Source organism: Ambystoma mexicanum, chromosome 4q (genome assembly GCF_040938575.1).
Source record: "Ambystoma mexicanum isolate Mex_15411 chromosome 4q, UKY_AmexF1_1, whole genome shotgun sequence".
In the NCBI taxonomy this organism is placed as follows: domain Eukaryota; kingdom Metazoa; phylum Chordata; class Amphibia; order Caudata; family Ambystomatidae; genus Ambystoma; species Ambystoma mexicanum.
Window position 1 is genome coordinate 1,191,448,212 of NC_090928.1, and position 20,813 is coordinate 1,191,469,024.

At 50.0% G+C, this 20,813-nt stretch overlaps 1 protein-coding gene across 1 annotated transcript in view; it reads left to right on the forward strand.

Annotated features, from left to right (window-relative positions):
• BTBD9 (BTB domain containing 9) overlaps positions 1–20,813 on the forward strand; it is a 1,399,080-nt gene that overhangs the window by 217,396 nt on the left and 1,160,871 nt on the right. The window contains exon 5 of the mRNA XM_069608758.1: positions 5,664–5,883. Within this exon, the coding sequence (XP_069464859.1) occupies positions 5,664–5,883 (220 nt within the window). The remainder of the gene's footprint in view (positions 1–5,663; positions 5,884–20,813) is intronic.

Sequence of the window (20,813 nt, forward strand, 5' to 3'; positions counted from 1 at the left end):
AAACCCAATTTTCAGAATTAAGTACCAAACTTAGATTATATAACTAAGTCTGTTTCTAAGTAGTAGGACATGTTCAATAAAATAAACTCACAATGCAGCATACCTATCCTATAACGCAAAAATAAAGTACAGTGCTGTTTTAACTTGACTAAACCCCAATATCTGAACTGGAACCCATATTTCTTTCTTATAGAGCCATAGTTCAGCCAAAACAGAAAATTAAGCAAGTCTTCATCTGAAAGCCCACCACAAACACACTTACTATTCTTTTGCGTAATTTTGATCCCTGTGATAAAATTGCAGCTTGTGGAACCGTGTTTGTCTTCCATCTCATTAAATGTGCCCTGTGTCTAGATTATTCACCCATTCTAGATGACTTTACAAACTAGATTGCCCCTTATTTGAAAGATAGAACTTGTGTGTTGATTTCATTGACTCTGCAATTTCTCCCTGACCTCCGTAAACCGTTTCCGAATGTACATATGACTTATTTGCATAGTACCTGCTGGATTCGTAAATCGATGCAAATACCCCAACTTTGCCAGCTTCTTTTTAATGTGCATACGTCAGATGCAACTTGATCTGCTAACAGAGCAAAACATCTTGTACCAAAAAATGGGTTAGTTCCAAGTTTTTATTATGCCACTGGCGGGTCCTGTAGACTAAAGAATTCATTACAAGCCGATCTTCTATATAAATGAGTCCCATTCGTTCTATATAGCAGATAGGCTGGGAAGTTCTTCAGAAATCCCATGGTGATATACATAAACTCCTTTGTTCTCTAATGATAGAGACCTGCAGTAACCCCAAACTGCAAAACCATGGTTCACCGCAGATTTGACTGTATAAATGTGAATCTTGCAATCTGCCAGCACACCACCAAGATGATCCCAAATCATCAAAGGGCTGTGTTCATCTGCATCGCCTTTTGTTGCATGATTTTTTCTATCTGTTACCATGTTTAGATCCCCGCTGATGATTACCCTCAAGTATCAAAGTACTCAACCATTCGGGCTTTCTCCCCAATCACCACTACACGACTTAATGGATTTTTAGACCTACCCACACATGCTAGCACTAGTTTTGTCACATTTAGTTGAAGGCACCTCCCATTCATATTCTCCTTATAACCCATAACCAGGGTTTGTAAGGCTTGTGTGCAGTGTGACCGTCATCCACATAGGCTAAGGCACATATGCTTTGACCCCCAACGTCATTTTCCATGTATTGGTTGTATAAGGAAGGCATGGTATCAATAGTAGACACAGACACAATGGATACATGGTTGGAAAACCTTTATTTGCACTTTTGATTGGGTTAGTAGAATTCCTAACTGGCCCTAACTCTAAAATGGGAGTAATCTCGACCATTAAATAACCAATACGTCCAAGTCAGTCTGGTCAAAATAAAAAGGCCTATACTAAGAAAACCTAACATTTCTCTCCTTCTTAGAATAAAAAAAAGTGGTTAGGGAATACCAAATGAAAATAAAGTCTCATAAGAAAATGTCAGAATGGCTCATTCACCAACTCCATTCCCCAGGTTCAACCCTACAGGGTATAGAGAGCCTCTCAAATAACAAAGGATGGGTGGTTGCCACAGTTCAGTCTTTCACACTTTGGCTTACTTGTACAATTCAACAGTTGTCATGATGCCTACCCCCAGGCCCAGCACCCCCGGAAGCAGGCATCATGCCCTCGGGTAAAAGCCCAGCGGCTCCTTATAGGGACTCTTTGGACTCAGTCCTGGCGCCTTTGGCGCCAGGCTCATGTTGGACATCAGTCCTGGCGCCATAGGCGCCAGGCTCATAAAGGGAGGTGTTTTGTGCACTTACCTGATGCAGACCATGCTGCACGCTTCAGGCCTCCCTGAGACCTGAAAGGGACTATTTTTTCATAGGGACTATTTTTTCACTCGGGCGTGGCCAGGGAAGGATACATCCCTAGTTGGGGAAGGATACATACCTGGGACTTCTTTGGAGGCTATTTAAGCCACGCCCAGACAGCAGCTCATGCTTCGCGTTGTTCTGCTTCCTGCAGCTTAACGCTCACTGTGTCTGCTCCTGCTCCTGGACTACAGCCACGCCTGTCTTGAACCTGGAAGACCTGCAAGGAAGGAAGAGAAGAGAAAGGTGAAAACCAAGGATTATTTCAAGCTTCTTACCTGCATCCGGAATCTTCTCGCCAGCATCCCTGAAGGAAGACATCAATTTAATAGCATTGTGTTGCTCGCTGCAGCGCCACGCTTCACTCACCTGTCCTGTCCTCGAGACATCTCCCGGCTCCATCGCGGCTGTCGGCATCGGACGCCACATTTCTGCACCTAGGGGAGAGAGGAAGAAACAAAAGGTGAGCAGAAGGACACACAGAAGGAAAGCCTAATTAACAGCCATAATACTTACTGGCTTTTCTTCCACATTTCGGGTCGGCGCCGCCCCGTTGGCAGGTACCGTACCCCGGCCCCTATGGGGAGAGGACTAGAGACATTTCAGAGGAATGATAAGGACATCTAGAGGGATCGCCCTCATTACTGCTCACCTCGGCAGGTTAACCCCTCGACGCATCGCCTTCATTCTGCACCTGAAATAAAGGACAGATCACAGGTGAGAAAGACCGCATAAAGGGGGCTTCACTTGAACTTTGAACTTTCATACTTACGGCGCATCGCTCAGGAAAGTCAAGTGGATTCTGCCAGCGCCATTCTGAAAACCAGTGAAGTAACCGGACGAACGCGTGCCCCTGCACCAGAAGCAGGATGGAGAGTTCAACCTTCCAAACCATAAGGTGAGCTTAAACCGGGTTTGGAGGAATAGAGAGGAACGGAGGGGGGAAGAGGGGAGCTAGCAGACCATTCTGCAGACTGTTAATCCCCTTTCTCATCTGCAGAAGGATATTCCTACGGGCCAAGGAAGCACGATTTGGAGGTCCTGTCCAATCGGTGTTCCGGGTCCTGCGCATCACGCTAGAAGAGGCCGCAGTAATCCAGACTAGATCAGCGCCCCCGTGGGAACCAGGTGAGCGTTACAACAGTTCAATCTTAGGCTTTTCACTTCTAGTAGTTCAATCACTTCCTTTCGGCTTTGCCCGCCTTGCTATGAAATACTCAGTTCACATATTCTTAATTCCTGGCAGTTCTGCACAGGCTTCTCTCTGCCAGGCTCGAGCCTGTCTGTCGTGGGGGATCCCTTTCCCACGTTCTAACTGCTATAACTTTTCTCTGTCAAAGACTTTTGTGACTGTAAGGCATTTACATAGACCTCTGCATGATCACTTTGACCTCTTTCCACAATCCACCATTAACACAATCTTGTGCCACCAATACTTATTGGTACTTATGATTAGCACTCTCTTTAGTGTGCCCTCTTGGCCTTTTCAAAAGTTCATAGGTAATACCAATACCTCTTTGTACTTGTAGCTCTTATTCGCCTTTACTTGTCTTCTTGGCCTTTTTCCAAAGTTCATATATTTTACTTTTGCCCTTTTGTGATATTTCACAGTTCACAAATGTCACTTTCCTCTTATTCAACTTTCTTTATCGCGGCTTCCTTTTGATCTCCACTTGCAATATCTACTAAAATCCAAAAACATTTCAGAGACATTTGAATGTGCAACTTCATCTCGCAGGACCACATGCTACTTTGTATCACAATTGTTCCCTTCATTCGCATTTTATCGGCACAAGCGCAACCTTCAACTTTCAAATTCCAGTCACTTTCCCTTTAACATCAACAAGACTTTTGTTTGCCTCAATAACTCACTGGCCATGTTAATTGGATTTCTTTAATCTCTTTCCTGCAGCTCAAGGCCATTACCAACACCTCTTTTGCTCCTCCTGAACTCTGTTTACCCGGGAGGGCCGCGGGTTGCCTTCGCAGGGTCCTGTCTAGGTTAGGTTGAGTCATTTCCTTCCAGTCTTGGGGTCCTTGGATTGCCTGTTGGCTGTCTGAGCTCAGTCTGTCCTGTTGAGTGTCCTGGTTAGGTCTGAAGCCAAACCTATGACCCACCCCAACCTAGACAGGACCCTTAAACCTAGACTTCAGTGCCACCTTATCTAAACTCATTGCCTTGATAAAGACCCTCAAGGTCGAAACACGTGTCGGCTGACCACCACCAAGACTGAATGTAATAACATTGAACCCACCAAAAATCTGTGCGGATATCCATCCTTTTTCTAAAAATACCAAGCGCGAGGTAACTAAGAGCCGTCTCTTATATGTTTATGATTGCCACTTGCAGCTGTTCTTTTGAATGTAAATTTTGTATAATCTGGAAAAGGGAGTAGAGTCTCAGTCTTGCCTGTTGATCATAAACAATATTATTTGTTCTTTTTCCAGATAAGTGGTTAACTATAATACTGCTTCGTTACTAAGTCCGGGTGCACGGGGACTTCACTTAATGTGCATTGACACGATTTTAGAACTTGGAAACTAGTCAGGACGGTGGCGTGACGTTACAGTGCAGAATTTACAGAACCCAACCACTGAGTTGCTTACGCTTTCTTGACCATTAATGTGTGCTGTCTTTTAATTGGCTTCAAACTAGATTGCCCTCTGGAGCTCAATCCTAGTACACTACAGAACGAAGCTGACTGTGAGCTGCATTTACATTGTAATCTGAGCTTGTTTGTAGCCATTTCCCACTGCAAGCCTGTAGATTTTGCAATGTTTTCCCTGCTGTGGTGATGTGAAAAATACATGCCTGCTATATAAACTACAGCCATTTGGAAAATTCTAAAACAGTGATTGCCTATAGTTCAGAGCTGTTGGACAATGGAGAACCTCCTCAGGAATCTCCTTTGTCCAGCACCACCTGAAGTGTGGATTTTCAGACAAGAATATGTCCACTTTAAAGGGAATGTGGCAGTCCGCTTTGCATCCGTTGACCACCACTGGTAAGCTGTTAAGTTCTTGATTGACCTGTCTTACACTGGTCTGTTAACACTTAGTGTCAGTTGAGGTTTGCTTCTCTTCTGATCCTAAACTCATTTGCTTATTTTGCTCTAGCAATTGGAATAATCTAGTATAGCCAAAGGCGGAGTGTGCTGTGCCACAGTTTCATTACAGGTTTATTTAGGCAGCTGGAGAACTGGAACCTTCTGTTCGTTCAGGTTCTGCATCCAAGTTTGCTTTTTGTCCAGCTTCAATACTGATATCTGTGCCATGCAAAACTGTGACTGCACTTCAAAAGTTGATTGCTGTTAATACGGAGATTGCTGGTGTGAAAACATCTTCTGTACTAATTATATGCAGATAAATGATCGAAAAGCGAAGACGTTCCAGATCTCCAACCTACTACACCTAATATTACTAGAAGTTGGACCTTTTTTTTCAAATCTTTGGGTTTTGTCAAGGGTATAATGCACGGACTGCTCCAAGCCTTAAAACTTAATACTATGATCAACTTGAAAAATATATGGCACAAATGGGGCTAAAAACAACCTTATTGAAAGCTAATCATCAATAAGAATAATCATTTTAATATTCTCAAGTTCTGTAATATTTAGAATGCATCTTTGGCTTTTCGATTGTGCAGGCTCACCAAGGTCTCAGAACAGCGTGGGTAGCATCTAGGTTGGCACAAGAGATTGCATTTTAAAATAAGTTTCTCTCAAATTGATAAATGGAGTATCTATGTTTCATACAGTACTTATTTCCTATCTTCTAGTCCCAGAGGAGAACATTGCTACTATGAAGTACGGGGCCCAGGTGGTTAAGGGGGAGCTGAAATCTGCCTTGCTGGACGGCGACACACAGAATTATGACTTGGACCACGGCTTCTCCAGGCATCCCATTGATGATGACTGCCGCTCTGGTATAGAAGTGAAACTTGGTCAGCCATCCATAATTAATCACATACGACTGCTCCTATGGGACCGTGATAGTCGGTAAGTAAAAAATCAAGCTGATTTGTATATCTGTAAAATGAGAGTATTGCGGATGCAGACTTAATATTATTAAAATGTACTCTCACTGTTTTCCTCTCATTGGTTTCTTCTGCATGTCTGAGGTGCAACTAGGAAAAGATTGGCTAGTTTAACAATATGTTGAACTTTATATTAACCTAACTATGAAACAGTTCATTATTTGACAACCGTTTTCCAGAGATTGCTAACATACGGATGTTGGTACATTGGATCCTAAGTTCTGCACAAACATCTGCCCTTTGTCACCAGTATTCCATATAAATCTTTATCAGATGAATTGGAGTTGTCTGGCTTCAAGAGGGTGTTAATTAAACCTCTCTTGAAGTAGTAGTCTTTGGACCCAGCAGTACCAGTGAATATCGCCCCATTACCATTGAGCCGCTTTTGGCAACACACCTTTTAAATCTGATTCAGTCCCATTTGGGGACTTCTTGGTTGTATTTGGACCCCATGGGACTGAGGCTGCTAGTTTGACAGAAGGGGGTTAGTCTGACCAGGGCAGACAACCGCAAACTAATTTGACCACTTTCTGTGGTGTCATCCATTTAAATTACAAACTGGTAAGTCACTCCTGTTGGGGTTCATTGTGGAGGGTTGGCAGGGAGAGATTGCTATCTGTAGTAGTGGGAGGCAGGACAAGTTGGGGGGGGGGTATGGGTAAAAGAAAAAAAAACAGGAATTTAGGAATCCGTAATATCGATCTTGATTTAAAAGTCACATGGTTTGTAGAGCTTTCGCGTAGACTACAAATAAGTGAACAAACTATTCGACACTTCCATTTCAATTCAGAACGATTTGTTTCATTCCATGCACCTCAGTGATTTATTGTGCCAATAACACACACTACATGCAATTAAAACTGGGACTAATAGCAAATCTGTTAGGTAAGATTTTCACAGAATGGGTAAATCTTCCTGACCTGGGTCAACCCCAGAACTTTTTGCTTTACTAGTGGGATATTTTTCTTTGATACCTCAGTGAGTTGGAAGCTTTTTCCACACTCGCGGATTCTTTAACTCTTTTTTATGGGTGTCATTTTTTTTGACTCTCCATAGGGTCTTTTTAAAGTTATGCTCTTTAAAAACGTATTGACAATACGTGGCTATTGTTGCTGGGTTGCCCTAGGAGCTCCCCTTTTAACTTTATTTTGCTAACCTTGTGTGAACTACAGTTCCCAAGGGTAGAAAGGATCTTTGGATCCCTTTTACATTTTATTCTGTGAAGCCAGCACATCCCCACCTTATGTGGAGTGCTCGGGAGATACAATGTTATCCCCTTTCACATTCAAACGGTTACAATTCTGTTACAGGGACGAGCTTACCTTCAATGGCTGGTGGCAGTGATACCTTGTATTAATTTGTGCACCTTTACTGTGGGCTGTGCGCACAGCTGCAGTAAAGGCCTCATTTTACCAAAATGGCCCCTGGCTTCTTTTTTTTTGCCTTTTAGTGTTTGTGTTTCTTGTTGTTTCTGGTTCCTTCCCCTGACATCCAGGGCGGGAAATTCCTTTGTGTGATTTATATATTCGATGCCCAGGCTCCAGACTGTCTGTGAGGGCAGGAAGCGAGGGAAGAGTCCAAAACTCTTCAGCCATTTGTCTTATGCCTTGCCTGAATGGGGACAAATCCCTGTGGGGGCTGGCTGTCCTAATTGGACAACCAGACCACCCCTTCTTGAAAAATGCGGGGAGTGAATGCAGATGTTGTGCTGTAGTTCCTGATGAATACTGCGAACCTGGAAGCTGAAGAGAAGTTGACCACTGGAACTGGAACTGAACCGAAGAGGATGATGAAGGAAAAACGGCTGAAACTATTTCCAGCGACCGGAGACCCTGCAGTGTAACCGAGCCTTCTGTAGCCCTTTCTTTCCAATTGACCTGCCTACTCCGAAATCGATGGCCCAGAGCCTGGTGGACCAACTAGACTCAAGAATACCTGCATTTTGAGCCATCCTACGTGTTGCTGCGACCTTGCGTTGATGCAATACCCCAATACCCTGGGTCCTCGAGCCACTGTGCGGTGCACATTCTTCCAAATCTCGCTGAAACTTTGTGGGCATCCTGGTGGATCTCCAAAGACACAAATCGAGTCCACAAAGTCCCCTCAACAGACTGCTGGACCTTTTGTAATGATGAGAATTCAACCGCAATTTTCTGTCTTCTGTGCTCCTTGAAAAGGTGCCAAATCTGCAGAACCGCATTCAGCCACGAGGGAAACCTTGCCTAGAGCCTTCATTGATCCCTGCTGCAAAGTTCCTTCTGAGGTCTTATTTTCAGCCACCCTGACAAGGAATCCACTCACTGGGTATTTGGCTGTAGACCCTGAAGTCCTTCTGCTGCAAAATCGTCAATGCTGAGGTACTGTGTTGTCTTGGGTATGTACTTACCTTAAGCCTGTTAGGATTTCTGTGTAGCTGTGAGTTGTTTTCTGTGATGCGGAGGCCTCTCATCCAGTGCACCCAGTCCCACTGCTAGAATCCTGGTAGGGTGTCTTCTGCAAAGCCCCTGGACCCTCTTCTAACCCTAGAAGTAAAGTTCTCACCTGTTTATCCAGTTTTCATAAAAAACTGACTTTTGCTACTAAAGAACCTATCCTGACACTGCCTGTTGGTCACTAGTCTTAGAGACACCCCTTCTGCCACTGAGAACACTCCTGCTTCAAGAATAAGGGAAAGACTTTCAAGGGATTGGGACTTTTGCCTAGAAAAGAAAATACATGTTTAAAAGTTACTTACTTGTAAAGAGTTGGTTGGTAACTGTAATTCTAAGAGTGAACATTTACGAAAGTTCTTACTTACCTTGGATGTGTGATGCACTATTCTTAAAAGTATGGTTAAGATCTTTTCTTCCTAAGTGTACCTCTTATCTGTACCCCTCCCCGGAAGTCCTTCAAGGATGGCAATCTTCTCCGCATTGCCACTGTTAACTCTCGCTCAGCTGTGAAACACTTCTCCGACATCTGCCGCCTTCTGGAGGAACTTGACCTCGATGTCCTCAGTCTCACCGAGACATGGTTCATGGCCAGCTCTGTCACTAGCTTTGACACGCTCCTTCCTGACGGCTACAAGATCCTCTCTACCCCCAGGTCCAACCGCTCCGGAGGGAGTGTAGCCCTGATCTTCCCTGAGTGGATCCATTCCTCTATCAGTCCTACGCAGGCCTACTCCTCTTTTGAATGCCTCGTCTGCAGGCTCTCTCTCTCCCCTAGCCATTCCCTTACTGTGGCTACTATCTATCGGCCTCCTGGTCTGATTTCCTCCTTCCTCTCTGAGTGGGCGGACTTCTCCTCCTCACTCCTGGCCTTGATCACTCATCTACTCCTTCTTGGAGACTTCAACATCCACCTGGATGCTTCCTTTCCTCCCTCTGGACTCTTTCGCGACCTCTGCGACTCTCTCTCTATTCTCCTCTCTGGCCCGACTCACTCTGCAGGGCACACTGGATGTTCTGATCTCCTCAGACCTTCCCCTTTCCATCCCTCTCACCACTCCTCTCTCCTGGAGTGATCACTTTCTCCTTTCCTCCCATCTCACCCTCTCTACCCCACAGGCCAAGCCACTCCCATCACTGCCACCCACCTTCTTGGTCACCCGACCCATGAAGCGCGTATCAGTTGAGGCTTTCGCCGCCACTTTCTCACCCCTTCTTCCCGCTTTGGCTGAATCTCTCCCTGACACAGCCCTCACCACGCTCCACTCTTGCTATATCTGATATTCTTGATATCCTTGCCCCTGTCATGATGATCCGCCTGAAGCCCAAAGCCAAGTGCAACTCCTGGTACGTCTCAGACCTTGTCACCCTTAAACGCAAGTGCAGGGTGGCTGAGAGGAAATGGCGTGCTGCCTGTACACCCTCTGACAAACTGGCCTGTCGCCTGCTCCAAAGGCAATACCGGCTCTCTGTCCTCACCAAGAAGAGAGCTCATATCCAAGCCCGTGTCTCTGCGGCATCTAACAAATTGGCTGAACTCTTTAAAGCCTGCAAGGAACTGGCCAATCCTGCCGCAGTCTCTACCTCTCCTGTCCTTTCCCAGGCCCTCTGCACAGCACTGGCTTCTCACTTCATCTCTAAAACTCAAGACATCCTGTCCTCTCTCCCCTCCTCTCCCCTTCCTGCTCTTCCTCTGGCCCTTCTGCAGCCACTTTTCCTTCCTCCTTCTCCGCCTTCCCCTGATCTCCGCAGACAAGGTTTTTAGACAAGTCCGATCTATGAATGTCTTGTTATAACAGGTTCACCCTTGTTCCTCCAAAACTATCAAGGACCACATTGACACCCTTGCTCCTGCCCTGGCTGACTTCTGCAACCACTTCTTTGCCACTGGAGTCTTCCCATCCCCCTGAAGCACTCCCTCGTGCACCCTCTTTTGAAGAAACCCTCTGCCGATCGCTCATGCCCGGCTAACTATCGCCCAATCTCCATCACCCCCTTCCCGGGAAAGCTCCTGGAGAAAATGGCCATCTCCCAGCTTAATCTCCACACTGAATCTGTTGGTTGCCTTCATGACCATCAGTCTGGCTTCGGAGCTGCCAGAAGCATGGAAACTGCTCTCCTGAACATCCGTGAAGACCTGCTCTCCAACCTTGACTCTAAAACTCCCTGTGTCTTCATCTTGCTTGGTCTCTCTTCTGCCTTTGACACTGTCAACCATGCCATCCTGCTAATTTGTCTCCGTGATAACCTTGGTATCACCGGTCAGGCCCTGGCGTGGCTGACTTCCTTCCTCTCTGACCGACCCTCCCTGGTCCAACTTGGGTCCTTTCTCTCTATCTTCTTATCTACCTGTGGTGTCCCCCAGGGGTCTAACCTCTCTCCCTGGCTGTTCAACCAATACCTGGCACTCCTTGCCCACCGCAGGCTACCTTTGGCCACCTCTTCTCCGTCCCTCATCTCTGACTGTCTGTCTGCTATCCAGGAGTGGTGTGCCGCCAATGACCTCTGCCTTAATGCCCGTAAGACTGAGATTCTCCTCATTGGCACACCCACTCCCTCCTTTCCTGTAGCTCTCTGACCGGCCACTCTTGGTCCTCTTCCTGCTCACACCTGCAAGGCTAAGAACCTTGGTCATCTTCGACTCCACACTCTTTCTCTCCTCACATCTCTGACGTCTCTAAGAAGTCACACTACCAGCTGTACCTCCTCAAAGGTATTCTTCCTTTCCTCTCCTTCCCCCCCAGGAAGCTCACTGTCTCCAGCGCTACGGTTCTCTCTAGGCTGGACTATTGCAATAGCTTCTTTCTAAATCTGCTTGCTCCTACTCTACGCTCTCTGCAACTCATCCAGAACAGAACTGCGAGACGTGTCCTTTGCCTCAAGCCCAGGGATCATATCTCTCCAGGACTGAAACCTCTGCACTCGCTCCCAGTGGCTTCGAGGATTAAGTTCAAAACTCTCTGTATTGTCCACAAGGCCTTCTGGGGCCTGGGGCCTCAATAACTTCAACTCTCTCTTCCTAAATATCTTCCCTCTCGAGCTCTTCGCTCATCTGCCTCCAACTCCCTCATGGTCAGTCGCTTCTCCAAGCAATGAGTTGGTGGTAGATCTCTCTCTTCGGCTGGGGCCTCCCTCTGGAACAGCCGCTCTGAAACTCGAGGAGAACCATCTAAACAAGCACCTAAAAACCTTCCTCTTTGCTTCTGCTTTCTCTCCCCCTCTCACCTGCTGAAGTCTTGGCTGATACTGAGACTGCACTGGTTACCTGGCCACCCATCTGATCTCGGGCCCTAGCCCTGCCAGTTGCATGCCTGCACTGCCTTCCTGGCAACCCCTGGACCCGGGGTCTGTTTTCTGTATCCTTACAGTCCCCCCACCAGCACTTATGTCTGCACTCACCCTGCACTGCCACCAGCTGGCCGGTCTTTTATTTATCTTATTTATTATTCCCATGTACTGCACTTTCACCTCCCACCCCCGCACTTTTCTTTTTCCCCCTTCCCTTGCGTGATCTGAATGACACCTGGCCTAGTAAGATTGTTGTCTGTCTTTCCTCTGCTCCCCCTCCCTTGCCTCGTCACACCTTGAAACACTTGTGTATAGGCTTGTTATAAATGCCATATCATAGATCAAAGGGGATCCCTTTTGCAAGCAGGATTGCTGTGCCCCCTTTCTTGGTGCCATTGGATGCAAGATATTGTTTTAGGAAGTCTCTGGTATGCAAGCGAGCAAAGTCTTGTGGGATGAAATGAATCTTTTGCAAAAATACAATGGAGCCATGTAGGTCCTTCAGGCGTTGTAAAGTTCTCCTGTGATAAAATCCGGCTAAAAACGGTCTCACTTATTCACAAATGCCTTAACAATACAGCCCCTCGCTACCTTATGGAAAGAATCAAAAGAAATACCTCAATCCGACCCTCTAGGACTGCAAACTCAAATTGCCTAGCCATACCTAGATTTAAACTTTCTAAAGCTGGTGGTAACAGCTTCCCGGTCAAAGCTGCGCAGCTCTGGAATTCCCTCCCCCTGCCCTGAGGGAGGATCAAACCTTCCTCAAACTCAGACACAACACCATCAAATGGCTTAGAGAAAATGACCACTAACAATTGATTTTCCAGCATGGGGTCTGGCATGGATTCACATGCTCATGAATATTCCCCGTCGTCAGGCTGGGAATCCTCGGTAAAGAAAAAATCAGTATCAGTTTCGTTTCTGATCTGTCTTTCGTAGTAATAACCAATCACTGGTCTCTGCGTCATACTGACCACAGCCAATGACTGCCCTCTACCTAAGCACCGCCTTTGGCAGCCATCTTCAGATTTTTACCGCACGTTCATGTGTTGGGATCCTCGTGCTATTGCTCTCGAGCGTTAGTGCTATTTTTTCACGTTTTTCTCAAAAACTTCGTTTTTTTCTGTCAAGAGCCTCAAGCTCCACCGACTCTCCATCCGATCAACAGGGACCCGTGTCGGATTCGTCTGCGCCCCTCAAGGGTGAAGATTTCGTCAAGCTACGTTTTGGAGGACTCCAGAAGCTTCTCAGGCCCGGACATGGCCAAGGAGAAGGGAAGCTCGACGCCCGGAAAGCTGTTCGGGGTCTGCCCTGGATGCCAGCTGCAGAACGTCTTTAAGGAAGACGAACACTCCTTTTGTCTCTACTGCTTACATGAGGACAAGACGCATGTGGAGAAGGACTGTGCGTTTTGCGGCAATATGTCGGAGCGGACCATGAAGGACCGCCACCAACGCCTCGCCAACTGGCTGGAAGGGAAGAGCCCGTCAGGCGAGAAGAAGAGGAAGAAATCCGAGCGGTCTTCTAAGACCTTTGAGGACGCCCCGGCGACGGGGGTCCAACACAAGGCCAAGCACCGCGTGTCCGCTGGCACCGGGAGCGCCGAAAGGTCGGGCTCTACGTGCGCCAGGCAGGGTGTACCCTCCCCGGCACCTTCAGCCACGAGCCAACGCTCTGGGTCGGGTAAGAGGAAGGGCGAGCACCCCGGCGAAGCTCCTGGAGAGGCCCCGGTGGAGCTCGAAGGCCCCATCGGAGGGGGAGCGAGGCAGTGTCCCCCCCCTCAAGGATAAGGCGGTGAAGGCCTTAATCCATCCGGCCAAGCCCTCTATCGATACTGTCGCGGCGGCCCTGGCTCAGCCTGTGGAGGCTACACCAGTGGTGGCGACCTCAGGGCTCAGAGTCTCCCTGCCACCTCGGAGGGAGTCCTCTTTTGTGCCCATTGATAGGACCCCAGTGAAATCCCTGGCGGGGAAGAAAAAGGGGGGGCAGGGCGTCGTCGTAGATTCGGCCTCAGAGGAAGAGCTGATCGAGGTCTTAAGCCACGGCCTTGGCGTGGATGAAGACCGGCCCGTCGGGATGGATCCCGACGCAGGTGACGACGACAGCGTCGAGGGTGACGACGGGGCCCCTGATCGCCCGTCGGATTCCCCTCTGCCAGCGCCGCAAGACAACTCGGCGGCCATTTTGTTGGCTATACAGTCCTTATGCTCAGAGATAAGGACGAGACTACCGTTGCCGACGGAGGAACCTCTCCCGTCGGGGGATCCTGAACCGGGACCTTCGTGTGTTGCCCCGCCCAAGAAGAGAAGGATTCACCCTCCACCTCCTTTTCAGCCGTCACGGCCCGTCCAGCCCTCCTCCCCGTCCACCCGAGGGGATGATACGGGGACAGACACGGCAGCGACGGGTACGGACGACGAGGTATATGACGAGGATCTCCCGTCGTCACCTCCCACCAGGGCTTCTCCGCCCGACGAGATTGGATCGTTCCACTCCATGATCGCCAGGGCATCCGAGCTTTTCCAGCTCTGCCCTGAGGAGAAGAAAAAGGAAGGATTCCTTTATCAACGGCGCGAGGCCAAGAGGAAGACGGTCCTCGCGGTGCCTCTACTGGACGACATTTGGGATGAGGGCCTCGCCCTCCTCACGAACCCTTCCACGACGCCAGCTAGAAGAGACCGGTACGAGAAGAAGTACCGGGTCCCGGACGCGGCCCCCCTGTGCCTCCGGGCGCAGCCTACCCCGGACTCCGTCGTCTCCGCGGCGGCCAGGAAGAAAGTGGGGGGGGTGCGGCCTCCACATAGACTTCCCCACCGACGACGATTAAAGCGGCCAACGCCTTGGCTGTCGTGGCCCGCTACGACAGGGAGCTATGGTACAGACTGGCTCCCCTGCTGGACTTCCTACCGGACGACAAGAGGGCGGATGCCCTGGAGATCCTACAGGAAGGTGAGGTGGCGTCGGACCACGGCATCACTATTGCGACGGACATCGCCGACACTGGGTTTCGCCAGTTGGGCAACGGCGTGTGCCTTAGGCGGCGTGGATGGCTCAAGGCTACGGACTTCCGTCAAGATGTACAGACCAGAGTCCTGGACATGCCGTTCGATGGGAACAACCTGTTTGGGAAAACAGCGGACGATTCCCTCCAGGCCATTAAAGCGGACACTGAGACGGCCCGGGCCCTTGGGGTTCTGCAACGACGGACGCCCTTTCGGAGCAGCGGAGGCAAGGGCGCCTCCAAAGGTTCCGGCGGCGGTTTCTCCACCTACCGTCAAGCGGCCCGCTCGTCGTCTCAGGAGGCCTACAGAGGACGAGGCAAGTCTGGCGGACCCCGCCGTCGTCGCCAAGGAGGTCAAGGCGGCAAAGCCTCGTCGAAACAGGATTGAACTGGCCGTGGGGTCGGGCCCCCACCGAAGCACCCCGGTGGGAGGCCGGCTGGCGGGCTTCGTCAGCGTGTGGGAGTCCATCTCCACCGACCGTTGGGTGCTGGACGCCTTAGCCCGGGGCCACGCGCTCGAGTTTCAAAGAAGGTGCCCGCGCGTCCCCCCCGTGGCCAGGAAAGAGCTTCACGTCCCTCAGCTTCTCCTGGAGGTAAAGGCGTTGCTCAGGAAGGGCGCCATCAAACTCGTCCCAAAGAGGCTTCGGGGCTCCGGAGTTTACTCGAGATACTTCCTCGTGAAGAAGAAGACGGGAGGATGGCGCCCCATCCTAGACCTGCGACGTCTGAAAAAGTTCATCAAGGCGCAGAAGTTCCGGATGGTCACCCTCCAGCACGTCCTGGGTCAGCTGGAGGAAGGAGATTTCCTGTCATCGTTGGATTTGGAGGATGCCTACTTCCATATTCCCATCCTAAGGGGGCACCGAAAATTCCTCAGGTTTGTGGTCCAAGGGCGTCACTACCAGTTCAAAGCCCTCCCCTTCGGACTACGGTCGGCACCCAGGGTATTTACCAAGTGCCTTGCACCGGTGGCGGCACAGCTGCGCCACGAGGGGATCCACGTCTACCCCTACCTGGACGACTGGCTCATCCGAGCCAAGACGAGGGAGGTCGCCGTGGAGCACACGGCAAGGACCGTCCAACTTCTCACGGACCTGGGATTCTCCGTGAATTACGCCAAGTCCCACATGGTACCCGCGCAAAACGCACTGTTTCTGGGAGCGAAGCTCGACACAGTGTCCCTTCTGGCCTCCCCGTCGGAGGAAAGGACCAGGTCCATCCTGGGCAAGGTACAGCGGATGTTGGTTTCCGACACGGCCAAGGTGAGGTCCATCAAGTCCCTCCTCGGAATGATGTCTTCTTGCATCTACCTCATTCCCATGTGCAGGCTCCGGATGCGCCCGTTGCAGGAGTTCCTGGACGCGCGCTGGATCCAAACGACGGGCGGCTTCGAGGAGAGGATCACACTCGACGAGAGTTTCCGCCGAGCGGTCAGGTGGTGGGGCACCTGCGCGCATCTGACGGCGGGCATGGACTTCCAGACCCCAGACCACCAGGAGACAGTGACCACGGATGCCTCCCTGGAAGGGTGGGGAGCGCACACCGAAAATCTGCACGCGAGAGGCCTCTGGCTCCCGACGGAGAAGTCCCTCCATATCAACGTCCTGGAGCTTCGTGCAGTGTTCTGGGCCCTCAGGTCTTTCCTTCCGTCCCTCAAGGGCAAGGTGGTGAGGATCTTCACCGACAACACCACCACCATGTTTTACATCAGGAAACAGGGCGGAACCAGGTCCCCAGCACTGTCCAAGGAGGCGCAGGACCTGTGGCATTGGGCCATCGCCCAAAGGATGTTTCTGGTGCCGTTTCATCTGGCAGGGATAAAAAACACCATCGCCGACTCACTCAGCAGGGAGCTGCGCTCGTGCCACGAGTGGGAACTACGGCAGGATCTAGTGGATCGCCTCTTCCGACGGTGGGGCACACCTCAGATCGACCTGTTCGCGACGGCGACGAACTCCACGTGCCGGAGGTTCGCCAGCAGGTTTCCCCAGGCGAGGAGCATGGGCGATGCTTTCTCGTTCCCCTGGGAGGGCCTGTTCCTCTACGCGTTCCCTCCTTTGCCACTGCTAATCCGGCTCGTCAACCAGCTCAAGAGGTCACGGTGCAGGATGATCCTCGTCGCACCTGCGTGGCCGAGGCAGATATGGTTCCCGGACCTTCTGGACTTATCAGCGTCCCCGCCAATCAGGCTGCCGGTGGACGCGGATCTACTCTCCAGGGAAGGAGGCGCCATCCTCCACCACGACCCGAAATCGCTGAACTTGCAGGCCTGGCTCCTGCAGCGCTAGAGTTTGGAGGATACGACATACCGGCTGACTGCAGAGAGGTTCTTGCAAAGGCCAGGGCGTCCTCGACTCTTAAATGCTACGGGCACAAATGGAAGAGGTTCTCTGTCTGGTGCCACGCACAGAAGATTAACCCTCTACGGATTACGGCCCCCCAGGTACTGCCGTACCTGCTGACGCTGGCCAAAGCTGGACTGGCACACGCGTCCATCAAGATTCATCTTGCTGCGATCTCCCGATGCACCAGGACCACGGGCCGGACGTCCTTGTGGTCTCATCGTCTGGTGAAAGAGTTCATGAAGGGACTGATCAGATCGTTCCCGCCGGTGAAGGCTCCGGCCCCGGCGTGGGAGCTCAACGTGGTGCTGACCAAGCTCATGGGACCTCCGTTCGAGCCTCTGCACTCGGCCCCGTTGAAGTTTCTGTCGTGGAAAACAGCGTTTCTTGTGGCCATCACCTCCGCACGACGGGTGGGAGAGATCCAGGCCCTTTCCTGCAAGGCCCCGTACTTGACTTTTCACGACACGAGGGTAGTGCTCAGGACGCACCCCTCCTTCATGCCCAAGGTACCGTCGGACTTCCATCTCAACGAACCCTTGGTGTTGCCTGTGTTCTTCCCGTCGCCTTCGTCGCCGGCTGAGAGGACTTTGCACTCGCTGGATGTGGCTAGAGCGCTGAAGTTCTACGTGGACCGCACGAAGTGTTTTCGGAAGACGTCACAACTCTTTGTGAATTTTGGACCTGTCAATCAGGGGAAGGCTCTCTCGAAGGCTTCCATTTCAAGATGGCTCTCCGGCTGTATCATGTACTGTCATCGGTTGGCAAACCGACCGCTGCCTAGCCGTCCGAGAGCCCATTCCACCAGAGCGATCGCAGCTACCACGGCGTTCCTTTCTGGTGTGCCCCTGCTGGACATATGCAGGGCTGCTACGTGGAGGTCGACGCACACCTTCACGAAATTCTACTGCGTCGATCGGGATTCCAGGGAGGAGTCCAGGGTCGGCCAAGCAGTGCTGCGCAACCTGTTCGCCTGAGGTGAGCCTGGTGAGGAGGTAAGATGCTTAATGTTGAGTTTGATGTAATGCTTAATGTTGAGCCTTTGCCACCTCCCGTGGTTGTGCATGTGTGTACTGCTATGTATTCTTTATTCATGAGCATGTGAATCCATGCCAGACCCGATGCTGGAGAAGGAACAAGTTACTTACCTGTAACTGTTGTTCTCCAGCATGGGTCTGGCATGAATTCACATGCAAACCCTCCCGCCTACCCCTCTGCGGCTCTTCACTTGGTCATACTGCCACTTCACGTGCTTCCAAATCTGAAGATGGCTGCCAGAGGCGGTGCTTAGGTAGAGGGCAGTCATTGGCTGTGGTCAGTATGACGCAGAGACCAGTGATTGGTTATTACTACGAAAGACGAATCAGAAACGAAACTGATACTGGTTTTTTCTTTACCGAGGATTCCCAGCCTGACGACGGGGAATATTCATGAGCATGTGAATCCATGCCAGACCCATGCTGGAGAACAACAGTTACAGGTAAGTAACGTGTTCCATACTCGTTATCCACTTGTATACTTAAAGCTTTACCCTCTATCCTTGACTGTAAATTGTATATAGAGAATTTGCTGTCAGCCCCACTGTAATCTATTTAACTATTGTAAATTGATGTAACCACTGACGGATCACTCCTTTTTGTATTTTAACTGTGTATGTTGCTTATAAAACTGTATATATGACTGTAATTTGAACTTTTATTCCGCCTAAAATATTCTTGTACCATCTCATTTCCTGCGCCATGATACCTTCGGGTCTGGTGCGCATTACAAATAAAGTGGATTTGCGTTTCATTGTAGAGTTTAGGCCTTTTACATTGAGGCTTCTGAACTTCTGTTTCTGATAGGGGGGGTGTTGCCTCCCGAGGGTTGAATCACTTTGTGGGAGAGGGGGAACAGGGAGTGTGTCAGCCGACATCTGCATCCATTCTTATGAGCAACCGGGTTTTCAACTTTTTTAAACCAGAACAGTGCAACCAAGAAAAAATGAACAGGCATAGTGTCCAAAGGGGTTGCAAGTAACATCCTACTCTAGGCCAGGCACAGGCCGCATGTAGCATGGGCCTCATAGATTTAAGTAATGCAGATTGCCGATTCCATCATGATGAAGTGGAGAGCTGGGAGGTCAGTGATGGAGGCACCCTCAGAGTTGCACACGTCTTTCACAGGGAGGGAGCAGGCCTCTGCCCCTTACCCATCTTTATCCAGGTGCCTCTTTTCGGTTTGGGGGCGTTGTCTTGCAGTGGAGTGAGAGATTTCGCTGAAGGGTTACTGTTATTCCCCAAGTGGGCACTCCCCAACATATCTTCTGCCTCGTCTAGCAAACTCATGGTTCGTTGTCCCATTAAGAGAGAACTGCAGAGTGGACTAGCCACCTCTATCTGATCTTCTGGTCCTGTACCTACACTGTTAACGGTTTGAGCGTTCTTCTTTGCATAGTGATCGTTGCCAAGTTCTTGAAGATTTGCAGCAGAGCTCCCTGGAATATTAATTCCTTTTGTGACCGGCTTGCTGTCATGGTTTCCTGTTTAGTTGTGAAGAAGTGGACTTGTGTAATCGCATCTTGGGGGCTGTCCCACCACTCTGACTCCGCAGTCTGAGGACGGTCCAAGTGCAGCATCCCTTTATCCATGTGTGGCAAAAAGTGTTGGAAAAAGAACAACCACATAGCCTCTCAGCGCTTGGTTTGAGATCGAGGGGGACACCCCCGTGATCTGTAGGTTGTTTCTACAGGGTCAGTTCTCCATGTCCTCGTGTTTGCTTTCCATGGCTTCACTCCTCCTTTCAATGCGTAGATCCTGTGCAACAAGTCAGCCAATGTGGTTGCCTGATCTGTTGAGTGGTCTCGACTTCTCCAAGTCTTTGTTCTACCTCCAGGACATGGTTGTCTAGGCTATCGACCTTGGTTGAAATCTCCATCGTACAATTACGGTATTACATTTTGATTTTAGTCATAAAGGACTGAATGTCCTCCTTTATGGCCAGTTGTCCCAGGCGCCATTCCAGTGAGTGAATTTGGGGTTTTGGTACTTCTCCTTTCTTCCCCATGTCCTGCGACCTCAAAAGGGAGGCAATATCTGCGTTCATCTGTAGTTTTTGTTGTTTAGCCATGGTGTCTGACCACTGTGGGTGAGCGATCTCAATGTTAGGTTAGGCCTTGTGAAGAAATTCAGAGTCCAACCGGCTCTTTCCTCTCCTTAGGTATAATTATTTGCTAGGGGACAGGAGCTGCATGCTGATTCCAACTCTTGTGCCACCACAATATGTTTAAAGGCCCCCGTTGGGCTCGAAGAACTTCAGCTAGCCATAGATGCATCCACCAAAAATATCCAGTGGTGTCCCCTGGGCCTCTGCCGCTCTACTGATTCCCCTCGCCAGGATCCTCAGAGCGCATGCAAGGCACCATGCATGTTCACCAATGTTCTCCCCCAGATGTGCCCCCCAGCTGTCTCCTGGTCTGGAGATGCTTTTACTTGACGGACACCTCACATAAAGGGGGTGGCTGTTATGCTCAACTGGCTTCCACAGAGGTGTCGATCTGAACTGGACAGCTGCGGTCTCCACCAATGTGACGCGTAGGGCTGAGATGACGGACTGGACTGGCCCACCTAGCTTCGTTTGCTTGGCCCTTAGGAATATTCTTCTGCAAATGGAGAAAGGGAATTAACCATCCGTGGAGTTGAGCGTAAATCCCCCCACCCCTGCTGTTCTCCCCACAGATCAACTTTAATGTCCCCTCTTATAGTCTCACCTGATGGTTTGAAAAGATAAGCTCTCCATCCTGCATTGAGCGCAGGGGCGCGTTGATAACCAGTTGCTTCACTGGCTCGAA